This window comes from Furipterus horrens, unplaced genomic scaffold, assembly GCF_987537825.1.
Source record: "Furipterus horrens unplaced genomic scaffold, mFurHor1.1.pri manual_scaffold_5, whole genome shotgun sequence".
NCBI lineage: Eukaryota > Metazoa > Chordata > Mammalia > Chiroptera > Furipteridae > Furipterus > Furipterus horrens.
The window spans coordinates 171,837,963-171,858,661 of record NW_028327175.1 but is presented as its reverse complement, the minus strand read 5'-3'; the positions used below and the strand labels follow the sequence as shown (position 1 = coordinate 171,858,661).

The 20,699-nt window shown below is 33.7% G+C and overlaps 1 protein-coding gene across 1 annotated transcript in view; it reads right to left on the bottom strand.

Moving 5' to 3' along the window:
- Window positions 1-20,699, bottom strand: part of NRG3 (neuregulin 3) — a 675,183-nt gene that overhangs the window by 159,014 nt on the left and 495,470 nt on the right. The window contains exon 4 of the mRNA XM_090279417.1: window positions 8,868-8,894. Within this exon, the coding sequence (XP_090135543.1) occupies window positions 8,868-8,894 (27 nt within the window). The remainder of the gene's footprint in view (window positions 1-8,867; window positions 8,895-20,699) is intronic.

Sequence of the window (20,699 nt, the reverse complement as noted above, 5' to 3'; positions counted from 1 at the left end):
GAGCTGGGAACGTTCCCCAGGTGTCCCTCCTGACTTTAAAACATGTGACTGCTCTTTCCACATGCCTCCTGCTGCCACCGCCACTGCAATCATCACACTGCGTCCTCTCTGCCCCGGTTCCACCCCTACTACCTGTCTGGATTAGTATTTCTTCTTTATATCTTTGTTTGTTGGACTTCCATGCAGTTTGGTTTTCTGGAACTTCTGGTTGTTTCTAGTTTTGAGGTAGTTGTATTATTTCTTAGTTGTGGAGGGAGATGCACCATGTCTGTCTATGCCTCCATCTTGGCCGGAAGTCTCCAGTGTAGTTCTTGGTTGTACCTGTTCCTCAAAGATCACTAAAAGTTTTTAATCTCACCTGTAAATTTTGTCAGAATTTAATTTATTTGATGAATGGTTGTAACTTTGTTTAGAGACTTTTATTCTAACCATTGGATGTACCAATATGTGCTAATGAATAAGATTAATCTAATATATAATTGAGCTAATATATTATCCTTACATGTTGAGAAAGGAGTCTTGGAAACAACTAAATCAAATGAAAATATCTCTTTCTTTACCCCCCCAAAACAATAAAACAAACAAACAAAAAAATTTTGAGAGACTTACGTTTCAGGGAGCTGAATTATTAACACTCTTGCTGAGATACATGGAATGTAACCTCACAGGGTGATCTTATCAAAAATTTCTAACTGTGCAGGTCATAGTGGGTAGTTATGCCCCAGACATGTAACTTCTTTAGTAAAAGTTTTATCTTTGCCTTAAGCAAGCCCTGCCCATTGTTTCTGGGCCTCTTGGCTAATACACTTTGAAATAAGACAGCTACTTTCAAGAAAGCACAAAATCTTATTAACTAAATTGTAATGTTATCCCCACTTCGATTTTTCCACTTTCATATAATCTTTCTTACTTTCCCTCCTTAATATCAAATGCATTAAAAAAGCTGCAAAACTGTTATTTTGCTAAGCATTTGAGATCTTCATTGCCAGCATATGTCCTCAATTTGGCTCAAATAAGCTCTTATAAAAATATTCTACAGGTATGGACATTTCGGAGATTGACAATGTTAAAAAAAGTCATAGTGTGAAGAGAGAGGTAGTGCTCATATTGCTAAATGGAAATAGTGAAATTTACAGGACTGTATAAATGTTTCTTCAGGAGACTCTTGGTGAGTCATTGGAGAGATGGTTTATTTGGCAAATGTCTCCTATCAGAGGAGATGGACTTTTATACTCAACAGTATTCAACAGTAGGGCAGTAGGGCCACCCAACTAATGTCACTTAACATAGTCTATAATCACAAAGAAACCTACAGATATTGTTACAGTAGCAGCTAGGAATGTGTGGCCAGAGGGGAAATAAAGGCAAGGCCCTTACCATTACAATATAACAAAGAACTTAATACAGGAGGCTAAAAGCAAAGGAAGACTTGTCTCATGCATTGACCCAGTAGTCCTGAGCCTGGTTCAATAAGACTGCCAAACATTCTGAACAACAAGCAAATTATAATAGTGCAGGAGAGGGAGAACCCTTGAAAATCTCTGTGTATCATATCTACTAGCTGGGAAAAGAAAAACGCTGAGACTGTGTATTAATTTAAAGGCTTGAAAAAAGAAAGAAAGAGGTCTACAGTGCCCCCCAGAAAAGCCCATAAAACAACTTTGGTTAACTGCTTGCCTCCTGTCATGTATGCAAAATGAACAAATAGAGCCTAGAGCAAGATAAGGGCTAAAAGACCCCCATACATACCTATGTTTTTTAGTCACAATTTCCTAGGAAAGCTGGCACCACCTTTACCTGTCAAGCAATACGTAAACATCTTCACCCCATCTCACCAACTATTATAAGTCCTGAGAATACAAAACTCATTCTCTTGTTTTTTTTTTTTTTTTTTGCTACACGGGGACCCCCCTGCTCTTGGCACCCTTGCTTTTGCTTTTGCTCTTCCATTAGAATTTAGTGCTAACAAAATTTGCCTGTATGCTAATAGGCTTGCTGCTCTGTAATTCTTTACTGTGTCAACAAGAACTGAGTTTCTGGGAGTTTCTCCCATAACAATACAATTCAATACAATACAATTCAATACAATATAATATTTGTAGATTATCATAAATCAGATATTGCAACGACCAGCAAATGTGAGCCTTTTTGTACACTTCATAATTATAATTATAAATGTAAAGCTATAAACTGGTTCACTTTTTATTTTCTCACAGCTTGGATAATGTGAGTTACCTAAGATTCTTATGACTCCATGGTATTTGAAAAATATTACCTTCAAAACTTAGGACTAGATACAGAACTGCATTGATACTTGAAACATTATCAGAGGACAACCTCTTTGAGCAATAACGTACGTAACCCTTGTTACATGACATGCCCAGTAATTAATCACCAATAGAACTCAAGAGATCTAGAGGAAGATAGACTTAGGTTCAAATCCTATGTTTACAACTTCCTTGCTCTTTAAATTGGATATTTCACTAAGTATACCTCAGTTTTATCACTTATAAGATAGAATAAAATACTTCATGTATTTTGGAGGCTTAATGAGAGAATGTAAATTTTGAGGCACATTTCAAGCATTAAATAATGGTAACATATTATTCTGACACACCTGATTTCTCATGCAGTTTAATATAAGAAAAACTAAACAAATACATTTTATCATACCCCTCTACAAACACACATACAAATATATTTATAGATACATTTCTATTTTATTTTGTAAGAAAACATGATCTATTCAAATGAATGAAAATATAATTTCTTCATATAAGTCAGAGATTTTGAGCTAGAAAAAAAGGACCCTCACTTCTATATCTCTAATGAAATTCAAAAAGTAGAGTACCACATGAATTTATTTGCCTGACATGTGAGCCTGTTAGGCTTAAAGAAACACACTCCAATTTATCCATAATAAGAGGATAGCATTAAGAAAAGTATTCCCACTTCATACCAACCAGAGTTAGAAACTGGTCACATCTCAGAATATTATCTTCAGTGCTTAGTAAAATAACCTGAAACCTTTTTACTTTTTACATGAGGGGATGAATATATGGTACTCAATATATGATAAAGGTTAACTAAGAACTTTGTCAATTCTGAATCTATACACATACTTAAATTGTAAATATTTCTAAGTCTCTCATTATAAAAAACTCAGTGTTTCTTTCATCTTAAACTTCAAAATACAGAAATTATTTTTTTTAATTTTAAAAGATTTTAGTAAAAATTTGATATTTTTCATTTTATAAATATTTTGATTTAAAATATATATACTGGAGTTTACTCAATAAGGTTTTGCACAAATATATCATGCTATTCTAAAAACAATGCTCAATCACAAACAAGACATTTAACTGTCAAAGTTCATTTTATTTTTCCATATAAGTATAAAAGACACCTTGAGTGGTGTGGCTCAGTGGATTGAGAGCCAACCTGCAAACTGAGGGGTCATTGGTTCAATTCCCACTCAGGCCACATGTCTGGGTTGCTGGCCAGGTCCTCAGTTAAGGGTGTGTAAGAGGCAGCCAATCAATGTTGAAAAAAGAAAAAAAGAATAGAAAAGAGAGCAGAAAGAAAGAAAGAAAGAAAAGAAAGAAAGAAAGAAAGAAAGAAAGAAAGAGGAAGGAAGGAAGGAAGGAAGGAAGGAAGGAAGGAAGGAAGGAAGGAAGGAAGGAAGGAAAAGAAAGAAACACATTTGCATGAAAGATTCCCCACACAGTCTACAGCTCTCCCTTTGGTTTGCTAACATGTTTGAAAATGGCATTGGACACCTACTTTTAAACAAAATCCTTGATGCCTAGAGTATCAAATGTATCAGGGAAATAGCTGCATGGCAAATAGCACAAATGGATATAATGAGATATGCTCCATGATTGAGCATTTGACACAGTAGCCACAAATATCTCAGGTGAGATAATACCTCTTCATGATCAATGTGCCTTCCAAATGTTGCCAATCTAGTGTGACCTTTGGCAATCTGTCTCATCTGGATTGTTAATTGATTTCTCACCCAACTCAATGAGTACTTGTCTAATTCATCTCTTGATCTGTTCACACTGTGAGAGAAATTTCAAACAGATGACCCTAAAAATATCAAATTTCCCTCATGCATGCATGAATGAGTTGGTTGTCATAATTTCAAGAAATATTTTTGGTTATTGGTTTAATATGAACTAAATTTTTTCACAAACATTTCACAATTTTTGATTCACCTTTTAATACATTAGTTAACTTTATTTATTTATTTATTTCATTTTTAAAAAAAATTGTTTTTCTATTGCAGTTGTCCCATCTTTCCCCCATTGCTCTCCCCTGCCCCACCCACCTCCCTCCTCTCCCACAGTCAGTCCCCACCCTGTTGTCCATATCCATGGATCATTTACATTAGTTCCTTGACTAGACTCTTCCCCTTCTTTTCCCCCTTCTCTCCTTTTCCCCTCCCCTCTGGTCACTGTCAGTCTGTTACTTGTTTCCATGCCTCTGGTTCTATTTTGCTCATTTGTTTTGTTCATTAGGTTCCTGTATTAGGTGGGATCATATGGTATTTTTCTCGCACCACCAGGTTTATTTCACTGAGCATAATACTCTCCAGTTCCATCCATATTGTCGCAAAAGGTAGGAGTTCTTTCTTTCTTTCTGTTGTGTAGTATTCCATTGTGTAAATGTACCAGTTTTTTGACCCACTCATTCACTGATGGACTCTTAGGCTATGTCCAGAATTTGGCTATTGTGAATGGCACTGCTATGAACATAGGGGTGTGTAGTTCTTCTGAATTGGTGTTTCAGGATTCTTTGGGTACAATAATTTTATTTTTTTTAACCACTCCTGTATTCCAGAGCAGTATTTGTTTTGTTTTTGTTTTTTGTTTTTTTAATTAATTAATTTGTTTGTTTGTGTATTTTTAGAGAGAGGGGAAAGGAGAAAGAGAGGGAGAGAAACATCACTGTGTGGTTGACTCTCATTCGTGCCCCTAACTGGGGACCTGATGTGCAACCTAGTCATGTGCCCTGACTGGGAATCAAACCAATGATACTTGGTTTGCAGGCCGACGCTTAATCTACTGAGCCACAGCAGCCAGGGCTCAGAGCTGTATTTGTTGATGAAATTTCCATTGGAGCAATCCAAAATGTATCATTAAGAAAAATTCATGAATGTAATTAAGAAAAAGTCCTTTTGAATGCAGACAGTTTTATGCACATTAGGTTTGGCAAGGATTATTCAATAAGAATTATTCTTTACAATTAATAAATCAGCTCAGAAAAGTTTTAAGTAAAATGTTTTTAGTAAAGTTGACATCCTCTCTCAAGTACTAAAGTAGTAACTCTAGAGACCTTATAAATCCAGATAAACTGAAATAAAAAGGGTCACCCTAAGGTGGAAGCAATACTGAGCTAGTATAGCTTTGGATTATGGCATAATGTTAAAATTTTAGCTTTACTCAGCTTAAGTGTCTCTTCCCCTGGGAAGCTGTCAATTTCCCAAGCCATTTTCTTTTCTTTTTGTTTTTTTAGTTTCCTTCCTTCTTTCTATCTTTTCTTTTTTTCTTTCTTTCTTTCTTTCTTTCTTTCTTTCTTTCTTTCTTTCTTTCTTTCTTTCTTTCTTTCTTTCTTTTTTTCTCTCTTTCTTTTTTTCTCTCTTTCTTTCTTCCTTTCCTTTCCTTTGTCTCTTCTTTCTTTCCTTCCCCTTCCTTTCTTCTTTCTTTATTACATTTCGCTATGTTATTTTTATTTATAGTGCCTCTCATATCAATTATGTGTAGCTTCCTCTCTTTTTGGTTTCAGAGTTTTTAGACATAAAGGAATGTAGATTTTATATCTGCATCTTCAATATCCTATATATTTGATGCACAGTGTAATAAATGTATGTTGATTAAATAATAGGAAAATTCTTGAGACATATGATTTGGAGTTCCCTGCTATAAATATAAATTTGTATGAAGTATTTAGGTTTTGAGTCAATCAATAAGGATGCACATAGTTGTGGCTACTGAAAATACAAAGATTTGGAGAAAAGGAGCATAAGTTTCAGATTATCACCTTGTGACCCATATTCTAATTCAAGAAAAGATGAAATTAAATTGTCCAAAGCAAGAATGATGAACATTGGGAATAAAGGTATTCTAGAAGTCATTAAAACAGAACTGGAACTGATTATTTTTGGCACGTCACTATACCAACATAATTAATTTTATAGAGACTATGCCTACATTTCTGTTTCTCATCTGAATGTATATCTAGAAATGCCTTATTACTGGGATGCTGTCAACTGCAGTGAAAGAAATTTTACTTACAGGTATTTTAAAAAATAACAAATTAAATATGAAAAGATTTGTTTCCAGAGCAACGAAAAGAATTTTACATATTTAGTTGAACAACCTGTGGGACTAAATAGTGTCTAGAGCTAGTGAAATCAGTGAAAACAGTTTATTTACTAACCTATTCAACATTACAAACAATTCTTCATTAGTTTCCAGTATTTATATGCATACATACTCCCTTTAACTCTGATTTGTTGCCTGACCCCTTCCCTCTGAGGCAATCTATTGCTGGGGTCAAATATTCACACACTGAGAACTCATTGTTTATAGGGCTGTGGAGCTATGGTATTACTCCTACTTTTGCAAGATTCACTATGTCCTTAATCTTAAGTTTTATATAGATGATCTACATAATAACATTTTGTTTTTCACCTACCAGTAACTAAATTTTTTAAATGTTTTAATAGACCTCTTAATACATATCTTGGTATCTTAACAAACTGTTACACTATAAGTTGCCAGTGTCATGGAAGTCCTTGGGAAAAGCCCAGTAGGACTGTGACTGGTGGCAATTACTTTTAACTGTGATAATTAACATTGATGTATCAATTTCTGCTTACTGTAACCATGGTCACACCACTAGTTGGATCTGAAGCTACCCTATCCCTATCCAGCACCTGTGAGGTAACTGCAGCTTTTTGCTACATAACCTGCAATCACCATAATCCAGTAGGGCAAATTTCTGTATCCGTTAAGCCCAGTACCCATTACCCTCAAAATAACTGTTGATTATCCATGCTGCTAATCCTCACCTTCATCAGTAAATGAGGAAAGTTCAAACTACGTGTCCTTCTCAACATACAATTTACACTTAACTGCATGTCCGTAGCTGTAATTTTCTGTACTTCCTAGTCCATATGACGATAACCTCCTTTCCATGCTAACAACTTTTTTGAGTACTCTTGCGATGACTACTTGATTCCATTGAGATGACCATCTCTTCTTCACTTCCTTCCACATCCAGAATGTTACATTTAATATTATCCTGAATTTCATTGCCCTTAGGAATTTTCATCATGTCTATCTAGAAAAGCCCTAAACTTGCAGAAATTGAGCTTTTGGACTGCTTTTCCTATAATCTAATACCAAGATAATAGAGCACTAATACATAGTATCACACAACAGAGAGATTCAATTCCAATATAAATATACAATCATTAATATCTAATTAATCACCAAAACTTCCAGCAATACAACTACCAACTTGACATCTACTTAACATTTCCAGATCTAATCTAGTAACTATCTCTTATAAATTTGTTTCCTTCCCAGTATAATATTTCAGGTTGGGCCCACTTTTTATATAAATAAGAAAACTATAAACCTTGCAGTTATCCTAGAAATCTCTTTCTGAACTTCAACATCAGTTCCTCTCACATACTTATTGATACTATGTTTTAAATATCTATCAATTTCTTTCTATATCTTGCCTTGGCACAGGTGTTAAAAATCTTGCAATTTTATATGTATTAATATTATTACCTGATTATCATCTCTAAGTCTACTAGACTATATGTTCCATTAAATTATTTTTTGCCCATTCTTACTCACTATTTTATCTTTAGCATTTTGCATTTTTCTTTGCTTACAGTGAGCAAGTGATAAATATTTGCTGAATGAATGTGTGAATGGATAAATAAGTGCAAGTAAATTTATAAGTATTACCATAATAAACATACCATATATGCAGCAAGTATTCATATTTTTATCATGTAAAAGAAAAACTGAAGTTTAACAAAAGCCAATTAAACAGAGAATTATAAATTTGGTATCAAATCTAGGTCTTCTTCATTTCACAAACTTTAACTCTTGAGGATCTTTCCATTTTAGTACCATAATGCATATCAACTCCATGGAATACATTTTTTTAATTGTACTTAAAAAATAGACTCAGAAAAGTGTGACCCATTCTTATATAATTAACTATAAATATAGAGACTAATTGCCATGGAAGGCATTCTAATGCTTTTAAAAACATGCTATTCACTGGAAATACTTTCAAAAGAAATATTTTAATTTTGTAAAATGAAAAATTTATATAGTCCATACTCCAAATTTCAATTAATACCAAAAGGTATCCAAAGTAATCATCATGCAAAAGAAAAAGTAATTAGAGCAAAAAATAACAAATGTGACATTTTAAAACCATCACAATTATTTTTTACCACTTATTGAGTGTTTGAATCTTGTAAACATTGTGCTAAGCAATTTATACATGCAGTAAAATAGGAACACTTATTACCCCTATTTTACAGATAAGAAAATTGAGAATTAGAAGAAACAATCAAAGCAGGAGCCAAATCCAACTTCTGTATGATTTCAGAGTGGCAATTAACATTAAATTGACTTCCCAATAAATAATTAGGTTTTTCATTTTGAACCATTACTTAATGAAAAATTGACAAAAAAAGTTTTTTTTATTACAAATAGCATCTGATAATTAAACATTTCAAGTATAATCAGATGGGGGAGGAGAACATTATATACATTTTCAAACTTAGCTTTTTCCAGATACTTAAGAAGCAAAGTGTTTAGTCTTACCCATGAATTCAATCCCCAAGTGGTCTGCTACACAGAAGTCAGCATGTAAGGAAGGGAAACAGAAAAAGAGAAAATGATTAGGAAAAATTCCACATGGAAATCAATGCTGATGGGACTGCTCTTTCAAGGAACAGAATGTGTCTCAACTTTAACTACACGTTTGCTTGGGGAAGATAATTTATAGATTGCCAACAATAAGGGGTGCTCTGAACATGATTGGTATTCCCCAGAAGCCTGTAACTTTAGGTGGAATAATATTGCATCAATTACCAAGTATGAGAAGTATAAAGTTAGGCCCCCAAAAGAAAGAAAGTAACATTCACACAAAAAGTACCTGGTGCTAAAGATATTTTTAGAAATCATGATATTTTATGTAGAATAACTACTTGTTTAACATAAACTTTTTGGACCTTTATGCTATAATGGAGTAAGTCAGAACTTCTGCATGATCATCCTTCACCAGGTGCTCATTACCTGTACAAAAAAGCAATAATGTTGGATTTTGTTTCCCTTTTACCTATTAGGTAAGAAAAGCTGCACTTCAGAGAGATTAAAAATCTTACATTGGTCCCCAAAAATGAGGTGGATCTAGGGCACGCATCCTGTTAATATGACCCCAAAGTTCTATTACTGTTAAACTTGACAGTACTTCCTAACAGAAATGAATGATAATGTGGCCATGCACATCTGGATAGCCCACTGTTTCAACCTGCTAATGTCTTTCTGTGAGTAACAGAGTGATAAACTGGGCCTGGCTGTACCCAGGGCCCTTGACTTTAGAAGTCCATTTATTTAAATGGCGATTTATTTTAATCATTCAATTATTAACTTTTAAAATTCACTTCATTATTTAATATTGGTTCTGTTGCAGCAATATGTTTCTTAAATAAAAATAAACAAAAATGTATTTCTCTAATTGTATTTGTTTCCAAGACTGTTGAGCTCCCTTTTATGAATTCTTCATTTAGCAAAGAAATTTTCTGCTTAGAAAATATGTATTTAGTTATCTTGAATACTTCAATGTTTTTCCTATTGGTGAATGACTCAATGTTTATTTTCATTGTGGTAAGATATTTATAACATAAAAATTGTCATTTTTAACCATTTAACTATACAGTTCAAGTGTCATTAATTGCATTCATGATGTGGGCAACCATCACCACTATATTTCCAAAACTTTTTCATAATCCCAAAGAGAAACTGTACTCACTAAGCAATATTTTCATATTTTACCATCCCCCAGCCCCTAGAAACTTCTAACCTATTTTATGTCTATAAATTTGCCCATATAGAATTCATATTTTTAGTGATTAGGACCCATATTAATTGAGCATATCGCATATAAAGGAAGATCATAACAAAAATTTTAAAAGATAAATGCATTCTTTTCTTCACATGACTTTTTTCTGTTGACTGCTTAATATATACTGATAGATATTTAGCAGACTTTCATTAAAAGACAAGATTTTTGTTCTCAAGTAATTAAAAAGTCAGTGGGAACTGACAGAAAAAAAGGCTCTGGTAATTCTTAGTAATAGGGCTATAATGGAAAATTAGAAAACATATATTGGATGGAGAGGTCAAGGACTCAAACTTGCTTCTGGAAGAAAGTTAATATGCTATATAAAAGAATGGAGAGCGTAGAAAAGTTGGCAAAACTATGTTTGGGTTCCAATATGAGTAAGAATCTTCATTCTTAAATTTTTGAGGAGACGCCATACTGTTTTTCATGGTGGCTGCACCAGTTTACATTCCCATCAGCATGAACGAGGGTTCCTTTTCCTCCACAACCTTTCCAATGCTTGTTATTATTTGTGTTGTTGGTAATAACCATTCTAACTGGTGTGAGATGGTATCTTATTGTAGTTTTGATTTGCCTCTTCCTAATGGTAAGTAAAGTTCATTGTCTTTTTTTATATATTTGTTGGCCATTTGTATGCCTTATTGGGAGAAGTCTTATTCAGGTTCTCTGCTTTTTTTTTTTTTTTTCCAATCAGATTGTTTGGTGTTGAGTTGTATGAGTTCTTTAAATATTTTGGGTATTAACCCCTTGTTGGAACTGTTGTGTGCAAATATCTTCTATGATTTGGTTTGTTGTCTTTTTATTTCATTGGTAGTTTCTTTTGCTGTACAAAAGCTTTTCAGCTTGATATAGTCCCATTCATTTATTTTTGCCTTTACTTGTCTTGCTTTTGTGTCTAATTCATAAAATATTCTCTAAGACCAAGGTCCATAAGTTTAGTAGCTATGTTTTATTCTATGTAATTTATTGTTTCTCCTCTTATATTTAGGTTTCTGATATATTCTGAGTTAATTTTTGTATATGAGGACAAACAGTAGTCTAGTTTTATTCTTTCACATGTAGCTTTCCAATTTTCCCACACCATTTATTGAAGAGGCTTTCTTTTCTTCATTGTATGTTTTTGACTCATTTGTCAAAAATTATTTGTCCATATACATGTGGGTTTATTTCTGGGCTCTCAGTTCTCTTCCATTGGTCTCTGTGTCTGTATTTCTGCCAATATCATGCTGTTTTGATTACTGTTGCTTTGTAGTATAATTTGAAGTCAGATACTGTGACACCTTTGACTTCATATTTTTTCTCAGTATTGCTTTGGCTATTTTGGGTCTTTTGTTATTCCATACAAATCTGATGTTTTGGTTTTTTTTTTTCTATTTCTTTTAAAAATGACATCGGTATTTTGATAGAGATTGCACTAAATATGTACATTGTTTTCAGTAGATGGTCATTTTAACTATGTTGATTCTTCTAATTCATAAAGATGGGTTATCTTTTTGTTTCTATGTATATTTTTAATTCTCTGTTAATAATACTTTGTAGTTTTCAGTTTATAGGTCCTTCACATACTTTAAATTTATCCCTAGGCATTTTATTCCTTTTGTTACAATTGCAAAAGATATTGTTTTTTTTTTCTAATCCTTTTTCTGATGTTTCATTGATTGTGTAAAGAAATACAACAGATTTTTGTACATTGATTTTGTATCTGGTCACTTTTCACTTCACAACTTTGGCTGTTCCACCTCTGTGTGTGATAGTATGTGGATAAATTTAAGGGCAAACTCAATACTTTAAACCACAATAACCAGAAGAAGAGAAAGAAGTCATAATTTGAAAATCTTTCAAACACTGAAAGTTATAAGTAGAATTCTTAAGAAAAAGGAAATCTGTCTTCTCTTCTCTTAACATAACAGAAAAGTTACATCTAATTATTAGAGTTGTAATTCTCAGAAATACTATCAAGAAAGATTGCATTTATGTCCTTGGATATTACAGGGAAATTGTTAATTTTTATAACAATGTTCATGAAAACTGACACTACTGAAACTTACAAATAAAAGTTAGATCTTATTTAAAATCTCTCTCTGTCTCATGAACACATATAAACATACATTTCCATTCTTTAATTTTAATACTAAACACTGTAAACTTCATTGCAGGCTTAAAGATACTAATAGACTTTGTTTTATATAAAAGAATCAGTAAAAATCCATGAAGAGCACAATAGAAAAGCAATTAATTTTGTCAATTGAGTTACACAGAACGAAAACTACAATATTTCTCATTACCATTAACTGCCTTACTTCTCAAAGCAAACAGTTTTCCTGGGGCTATTCAAGCATGCATGAAAACAATCAAGAGGTGTGTGGTGAGAATTAATCACTTAATCATTCATTTATTCATTCCTCAACAAGTCATTTGCCAAGAACTGCACAAATACTGAAGTGGAAGAGTAGGCACAGAACTTAAGAAAAACATTTAATTTTTATTATGGTGCATATTAGAATGTATAATTTCAATATTTTTAAGTTTGATTAACTTTTATATGTAAACATTATAGTTGTTTTGAATATTTACTCTTTTTGATTATATAATAATGGCTACCATTTTCTGAGCATTTACTATGTGCCCAGAACTGTTTTATGTATTATCTTGCAGAAATTTGTAAAATGATTATTCTAATTCTACAGAGGAGGAACAGAGGTAGAAAGAATAAAAGAAATTTTCCCAAATATTGGCAGTGTGGAGGAAACCACATACACTGCTGGTAAGTGGTAGAAACACAATTGAACCTAAGTAACTTATAATTTAACCACTTTTTATACTCGGTATATATATGCCCTCCCTATGAAGAAGAACTATTTTTTACAAAATCATCAGGTAATAAGATGTTCAGGGAGTAGTCATTTAACCCACTTAAGAGAACAAATTGTTTTCAAGTATCTTCAGGCACTGTAGAAGTACCACTTATTTATTTGCTCATGTTGAGTTTATTGATGAAGTATCAAATATACGATAGGCAGAGGGGGGTTCCCTCTCTCCAAGGAAACAAATTGAAAAATCATTAATATATTTCCTTGTTACTAGGGATATTCATGTCAAGATTGGTCTAACTGAAGTTATTTTCTTGTACATAGAGCAAGACATATACAGAGTTGTTTCCGGATGTTTGCCAAACTTTGAAGCAAATAATCTTAAAATGGGAAATATGTTTAACAAATGCCAGCAACTTGGATGTGGACCTGAAACATTCTTAATATTTTTGGTCTAGGTAGGTGAGATCAATTTTATGTTCTATATTTAATATTCTATAAAGCCAAAAACTCCTGTAAATTCAAGACCCACGTGTCTTCAAAGTGTCCATGACTCCTGTGTGTGATCAATTCAAAGTTTCTTGTTTATATGTTAGACAGACCATCAGGGTGACCAACAGTTTCTGCAATGTGGGCAGGGTGAAGAAGAGCAAGTGAGAAAAATTCTTGTTGATTCCAATCTCAGGGCAAGAACAGACAAGTTGTTATCCAACCTATGATGTAGAACTCACTGCAATGAGGCATTAGGACAATGCTACATAAATGTGAGTTTCAATGTCATTCCTAAATTAAAAGTAACTGAACAAGACCTTTCTATCATAAAATAGCCTGAAATGTGGTGTTTTAAACCCTTGTTCCATGAGATGTGGAAAAATACGTTAGATGGAAATATTGTCCTGTGCTTTAAAAACATAGACTACTGGTTTAAAGTTCAACAAGCTTCTCCAATGCAAGAATCCCCAAAGGCCTTCATATGTGTGCCAATGCTCTCCAGAAGGTGGTTCAGTAGGCGGTATTTCCAAAATTGATCTAAACAACCACCTTTTCATGAAGCCCCTGTGGAACTAGTGATCTATGGTACCCACTCTGGGAAATACATGCCATATAAGGGTTGAGGAAACAGCCACTCAATTACAAACATGTCAGCTATAAATGGTTTATCTTTATAACTGAACTGAAATCTGCCCCTCTCTAGATTACACCCACAGATCTTTGTCAAGTGATTTTCAATAATGATACTTTGGATGAGGTAGTCCATCTTAACTGAAAAGACAAAGTTGGATTTATGAAGATGGTAAGTTGGTTCTTGAATGTTTGCTGACCTCCAACCCCTGAGCTTATTATTCCCTAGTTGTTTCCAGAATCACTGTAAGGAGATGTAATTGTCTCGGGTTTCCACAGTGAGTATGTATTCTGCTTGTTCCAAGATAAGATCAGGGACAAACTGATAAGATTCATATGTCAAGACATTGTCATGTATGTTCCAGTTTAGTATAACAAGCCAGGTAAACTAGGGAAGGTTTGGATAGACTCTAAGTTTTCTGTTTAGGAGGGGAGCAAAGGCTGAGGGTAGACCTGATTTTGATTGCTGAGGGAAGCTTCAGTCTGGAAGAAATACATGGATCCACAGAATATATACCTTTTAAAAGTTTAAAGGGTCAAAAGATGGGAGACTAGGGTTCACCACAGGCTACCAGAGCATATAACTGTGTCATTATGGGTAAGAGAATGTGGCATCTGGGAACAGACTAGCAGCCAGACCTGAATCTCTTAGGCCTTCAGGCCCAGAACAGGAAAGGAAGGAGAGCTGGCAAGAGAGTGAGCATGCTCATGGAGGGCAAGGTAGACAAGTCATCTTCTATGCTCTGTGTTAAATTCTATAATGCCATCCTACAAGGAGAGAAACATTATCAGGGGTACTTTTCCAGTTACTTAGTGTAAAAGTTAGGATAGGAATGCAGGTTAGATTATAAACTCCATGCCCCCGCCACTAAGATATGTTGCCTCATTAATATATAATTTTATTTTTATCAGCACATATACACTTGATTTTAAAATGTATACATGTTCATGAATAAAATCTGGAAAGTGAAAAATTGATAGCATTTCTATTACTTCTTAAATGTAAGTTCTATTAATTTTTTGTTTCAGTTCTTTTAAATCTTCTCTCTGTATGTGTAAAATAAATTTAAAGTCAATTTACAAAAAATCAACTTGCATCATGTGCCTAAATCAGAGGATTCTCTGTGGCCATTTCAGCTCTGTAATCCCAATCAGCCTTTCTCCTCCATCACAGCGGATCTGACAGATGTTTCTGCCACTGAGAGTAAGCCCTGACATTATCACTGTGACCAGCCTCATACTCAATAGGTCATCAATCACGGGGAAGCGAAAACACTTCTCCAGAAAAGCACATAGCCCCATTCTCCTGTTCATGTGCTTTGTTATAAAACCTGGCCTCTTTGTTTCTCTTCTCAAAAGCTTGGTTACGGATTTCTGTTGAACAGACACACCTCTACTTTACATTCTTGTCTCATCCTCTAAATAAGAATATACATTTGCATTAAAGGAGAGATAGGCAGCCTTGGAGATGGCATCACGTGTTTATGCACTGCAAACTCATGCCAGGCATTTTGCTTTGTAAAATAAGATTTCAGAAGAGTCACTTCTGAGGTTTATGAGTGAACATTGTTTAGGCTGTTTTCCAAAGATACATCTTACCTCAATAGCTTATAGAATTTTCTGGTAAAAACATCTTGGAGTATTAGATTTAACTCTGATTCCATGTTCACAATCATTGATTGAAGAATTAAATAGGAAATCAATGATATAAAGTAATCCAAAAATATACTACTTTTTTGGTTGTATAATTAATAATAGTAAATGTGTATAGATAAATGCACTAAGGGTTCCTCCTCATGAGACTTACAATAATTCTCCAGTATCTTCTCACATTTTATTGATTTTATCAACTTCTCATATTTTCTAAATGGGCTCTTCTATACACTTTATTTTATGTAACTTTAAAAAATTAGCCTGTAGTGTAGTGTCACTGAGCCCCAATTAATAGTTGAAGAAAATAAGCTTCTGTGAAAAACTAGATGCTTAGGGTAGAAAATTACCTTAAATCCCAGGAGTTAAGGGTAGTTGTTTTCTTTTGCTCACTGATGTATCACTCTGGCATATCAGAGTCTGACATTTGGTTGGTGCTCAATAAATATTTATTGAATGAACAAAATGTCATCTAGTCAGCCCCTTTACTACCTGAATGTGATATCTGTATTTCTTCAAAGCATATCCAGCCTCTTTTCCATTACCTCAGTTTTCGAGGATTCCAAGAAACATAACACCTCTGGTGGCAACTCTTCTGACATTGAAGAAAAAAATATTGACAAATGTTTCTAGAAAACTTTCCCAAGTCAAATTGTATTTAATTACTACTTACATGAATCTACAGTTCTGAAATTAAAAATCACCAGATTAATATCTGAAAATTCCAACATATGCATATATTTGTCACATGATTTTTGTATGTAATTTAAGATTCACTTGAACAAGTCATCAATTATAAGAAAAATATTAAATATTCATAGTAATTGAAATATTATTATATATGCTATTCCAGGATCTATTTCTTAGTTTCAAACCATTTAAGCAATCTTTTAAATAAATGTTTTGTACACTTTTACTGATTTTATCTTTTAAACTCCATCTAGTATCAATGAAGACATTCAGAAGAGATTATGATTATAAAAATATAAGGAAAGTCTTCTAAAAAAAAAAAGATGTATATGGCATTCAGCATTATATGTTTGTAATTGCCACACTAATTAATTAAAGTCTTTGTTAACAAACTGTCTCAATACTATGCCTTTAACCATACTCAAATTCAAAATTGCAGTGTCTTCATAATGAATGCTAATTTAGAAGATGATGGACACATTTTAAGAAAATATTACTCTGAACTAAAAGGTACCAAGCTATTTAAAGATTTTCTGTAGGAAAACACTTGAGATATTTATTTTTTAATTACCCATTTCCCCTAAGCATTTAATTCTGCCAGCCCTTCCCCAAGGAGGCCCCATACTCACATATCTGTCCCAGTCATTCCACTGGCCCTGAATATCTTTCCTCATAGACTTCCAAGTATTCATCCTACAAACATTCTATATTTCAAGGTCCACCTCCTCCTGAAGCCATTTCTGAATGTCTGCTCCATTTTTGTAACAGTGGGATCTGTATTTAGAAGTAAGATCATTACGCATTGAATTATAACTAGTAGGGGTATGTCTATACCATAATTAATTAAATAAACTGGGATCTTCTCCCCATCCCTTGTTTACTTCCCCTGGTGCCTAACAAAAGTCAATGTTTATTGAAACTTTTAAGATAATCCCACCAATTTTATTTCAAATGTAAGGCATATTGTTGTGAGCTTTTTAACAAAGTAAATCCTGTTTATAAACCATATGTTCTTTCTTAGCTATATTTGCCATTTTAGCCTTCCAGATTTTCTGGGCATTTTAAATAGACTTCTATTAAAATACACACACACACACAATATTTAGATTTACAGAGTTTATTTGTCATTGAATTGTGAATCACCTGAAGGGCAGAAAAAAAAAGAAAGAAATAGGTAAAGTCTTCTTTCTCCATTCCATCCCTTCAGTCAACTGAGGCCTTTACACAGGTGACTACTCATATAAAAAGTTCTTATTTTAATATCTTTAAAAGAAAAAAGAAAAAAAGCCTTGATAGCGACTAGAGTTGCAGAGAAAAGCCTCCAGACAGCTCTTATCCACAGCCACTCCTGTGCACATCTCTGCCTCTTTTTCACACACAATCTGAGCTTGGCCTGTGGAATGCATGAAAGTGCTTCAACACAACATGCTTTTCAGAGCTCCGCATCTGTGGGAGAGCTGCTTTCTCTTCTCATCTTTTCAGACTCAGTTCAAACAATTTCCAGAGAGGTGTCCTTTCCAATAGCAAATACTTTGCTCTTTTTAATTCTATTTTTGGTCATTTGTCTAGCAATCTCTCCTTCTAGACTCCATGCCCTATCTAGCAGGTAGTAGCTGCTCAAAGCATTGTTGTTGACCATATACATAAATGGATGGATAATGAGTATCTGAATAAATCACTCAATTTTTTGTTTAAATGCACTTATTCATGATGCCTAATATTTGATAATGTGCTCTTAAACTGATACATACAATCAGAAAACTGAAAAGGAAATGTGACAACACTATGGTTTCTATTGTTAATTATGTTTAATTGCTTCATTCTGACAAGATAAAACATTCCAGTATTGGGGAGCATTTTAATTTAATATTTAATGCTATAAGTTTTTTTATATATAAAAGTACTGGTATGGGAATAGTTTCATAGTTTATGATCTTTATGCTGGATATTTCTGGTAACAAGCTTAAAAGTCACATCCTTGAACACCTGGGAATACTTGATAATGAGTACAACAGAGGACACATTTGAGCTAACTAATGGATTAATTTATTACTTTTGCGGATTTAAAATATAGAATTGGATGAAACTTTTTTCCTTAAATGCATTATCAGCTGAGGGTGTTATTTGTCTCATTTAAATGCAAAGAACAATTCTTCTTTTTCTACCTGCTTCCTAAATCCTTTAAGCAGTTAATAACATAAGGACCAATGTAAGCTTCTTTTATTTAATAGAAATAAAGAAATGGAAATTAAACTGGTAGAGCCTTCTCTCATAATGTCTTTCCCCAGAGTAGCTGGATTATTCTTAGTAGCGTGGAAAAACCAAGGGAAGCTTCTTTATTGAAATAATGGAAGAAAGCATTATCTAATTTTACCTATAATTAATTGGGAATTTAGTCAAATCCAGGTACTTTGAAGTTCTTACCTTCATCCTCTCACTACCTTCTTCTATAGTCTTAATAACTTTCTATGTATGTTTCCTAGATATTTGAATGAAAATAATCACTCTATTGGGCATTCTATTAGTAAGATAACACTTTCAAAATGGGTGCAGATTTCAGAAGCTGAGTATGGATACATTTTTAAAATCCTCATTTCACATTACTTAGACATTATTAGCAAGGCAAATGGACAGAGTCTACAACATTATTTCTTGAAACTACCATCTGCAAATGATGTACTGGAGACTCTTTATGATATCTGCCTTACTTGTCTTCATAGCATCCTTTCTAGAGATACTATTTTACAGATTATGAAACTGAGATTCAGAGGTGGACTAATTTGCCTAAGATAGGAAGAATCTCATTTCATCAAATCAACCTCAGAAAATGTAATGCCTTGCTTAGCATGCCACATAAATCAAACATTAATGATTTATCCCCAGCCTGCTTCTCCAGCCCCACCTCCACATTCTCTCTTTACTGCCAATGACTCGCTTTGCTCATGTGAAGCTAGATGAACTCTATTCATTAATAATGCCTATCTTTTGCCACATGTCTACAAAGAAATACTCTTTCACAGAATTTTTGTATATTTATGTACTCAAACTTTGATCACATTCTAAGCATTGTAATTATCTGTTTACATGCCAATCTTTCCCCAAGTGACTATAAGCAACTTAATAAAGTAACATGTTGGGTTTGTCTTTATATTATAGATTTCTGGACAGTTTCTTGTAAAGAGAGAACATTTGATAAAGAGTGTGTAAAGAAAAATTAAATAGCTACATGGATTTTTGAAGTTATACTCAATGTCATCTCTGTTACTGATAGCTCCTTCTATCCTATATCCCTTTCTTGGTTGCTTCGGGGAAGGGAACTCATAGCAATTAAAAAATAAATAAAATAGAAAAAAAGAAAGAAATGTTTTGAGTTGCAGAGTGCTTGGTCTAGAAGGAATTGAAATATAAAATAATAAAATTGATGGTACAGACACAGAGCCAGACTTCCTTGAAGATTAATATGTTGATGATTTTCTGGGTGAAGGGGAAAAGTAAAGAAAATCCAAAATGCCTTGGAGGTGACATTTAAAAATAAACTGTCACACTGCTGCTTCCAAACCATGTACTTCTTACCATGCTCACAGCTCCAACTAGAGAAAGAGAAACAAGTTCTCAAACAGGGTGGGCTTGAGCTTAAGTACAGCCCCTGCAGGCAGCAAGAGCACAAGGTACCTCATACCTGCCATTCTCCCAGCCTCAGCTTTACACTGAATTATGGAATTCCTAGAGAATCCAGAGAGATGGGCTTCAGATGTGCCAGAATGGAAAGAAGCTGTACAGATTTACTCCCTGTGCACCTGATAGGCACAGTCACTGAGAGCCCAACATAAATGAGCTATTATGTTGAGAAGACCATAAGATGCAGCAACGAATCCTGGGCCTGGAAGAAAACATGACAGCAATTAGGACATTTCAGCAGATACCAGTACAGATAGGTAAAGGCACCAATGCCTGGGACCTGGATAAGCCACACCTTTTTCCTGAACTTGGAAGCAAATGATGAGTCAATGATGAACTAACTGTGATCATACTTTTAGCTAACCCAGTGAAATGAAACTTGAACAAATAAGGAAATTTGAATAATAAAGGTGATACTATAGCTCAAATTTTTGAGGGTTAATATTTACAGTCACTCCTCTGCACACTTTGCATATCTTAAATCTGCAAAACCTGTAGCAATTTCATAAAGTAGGTGCTATTTAGGTGCTATTTTTATTCCCACATAAATGAAACTGAGGCACATAGAGGTTAACAAGT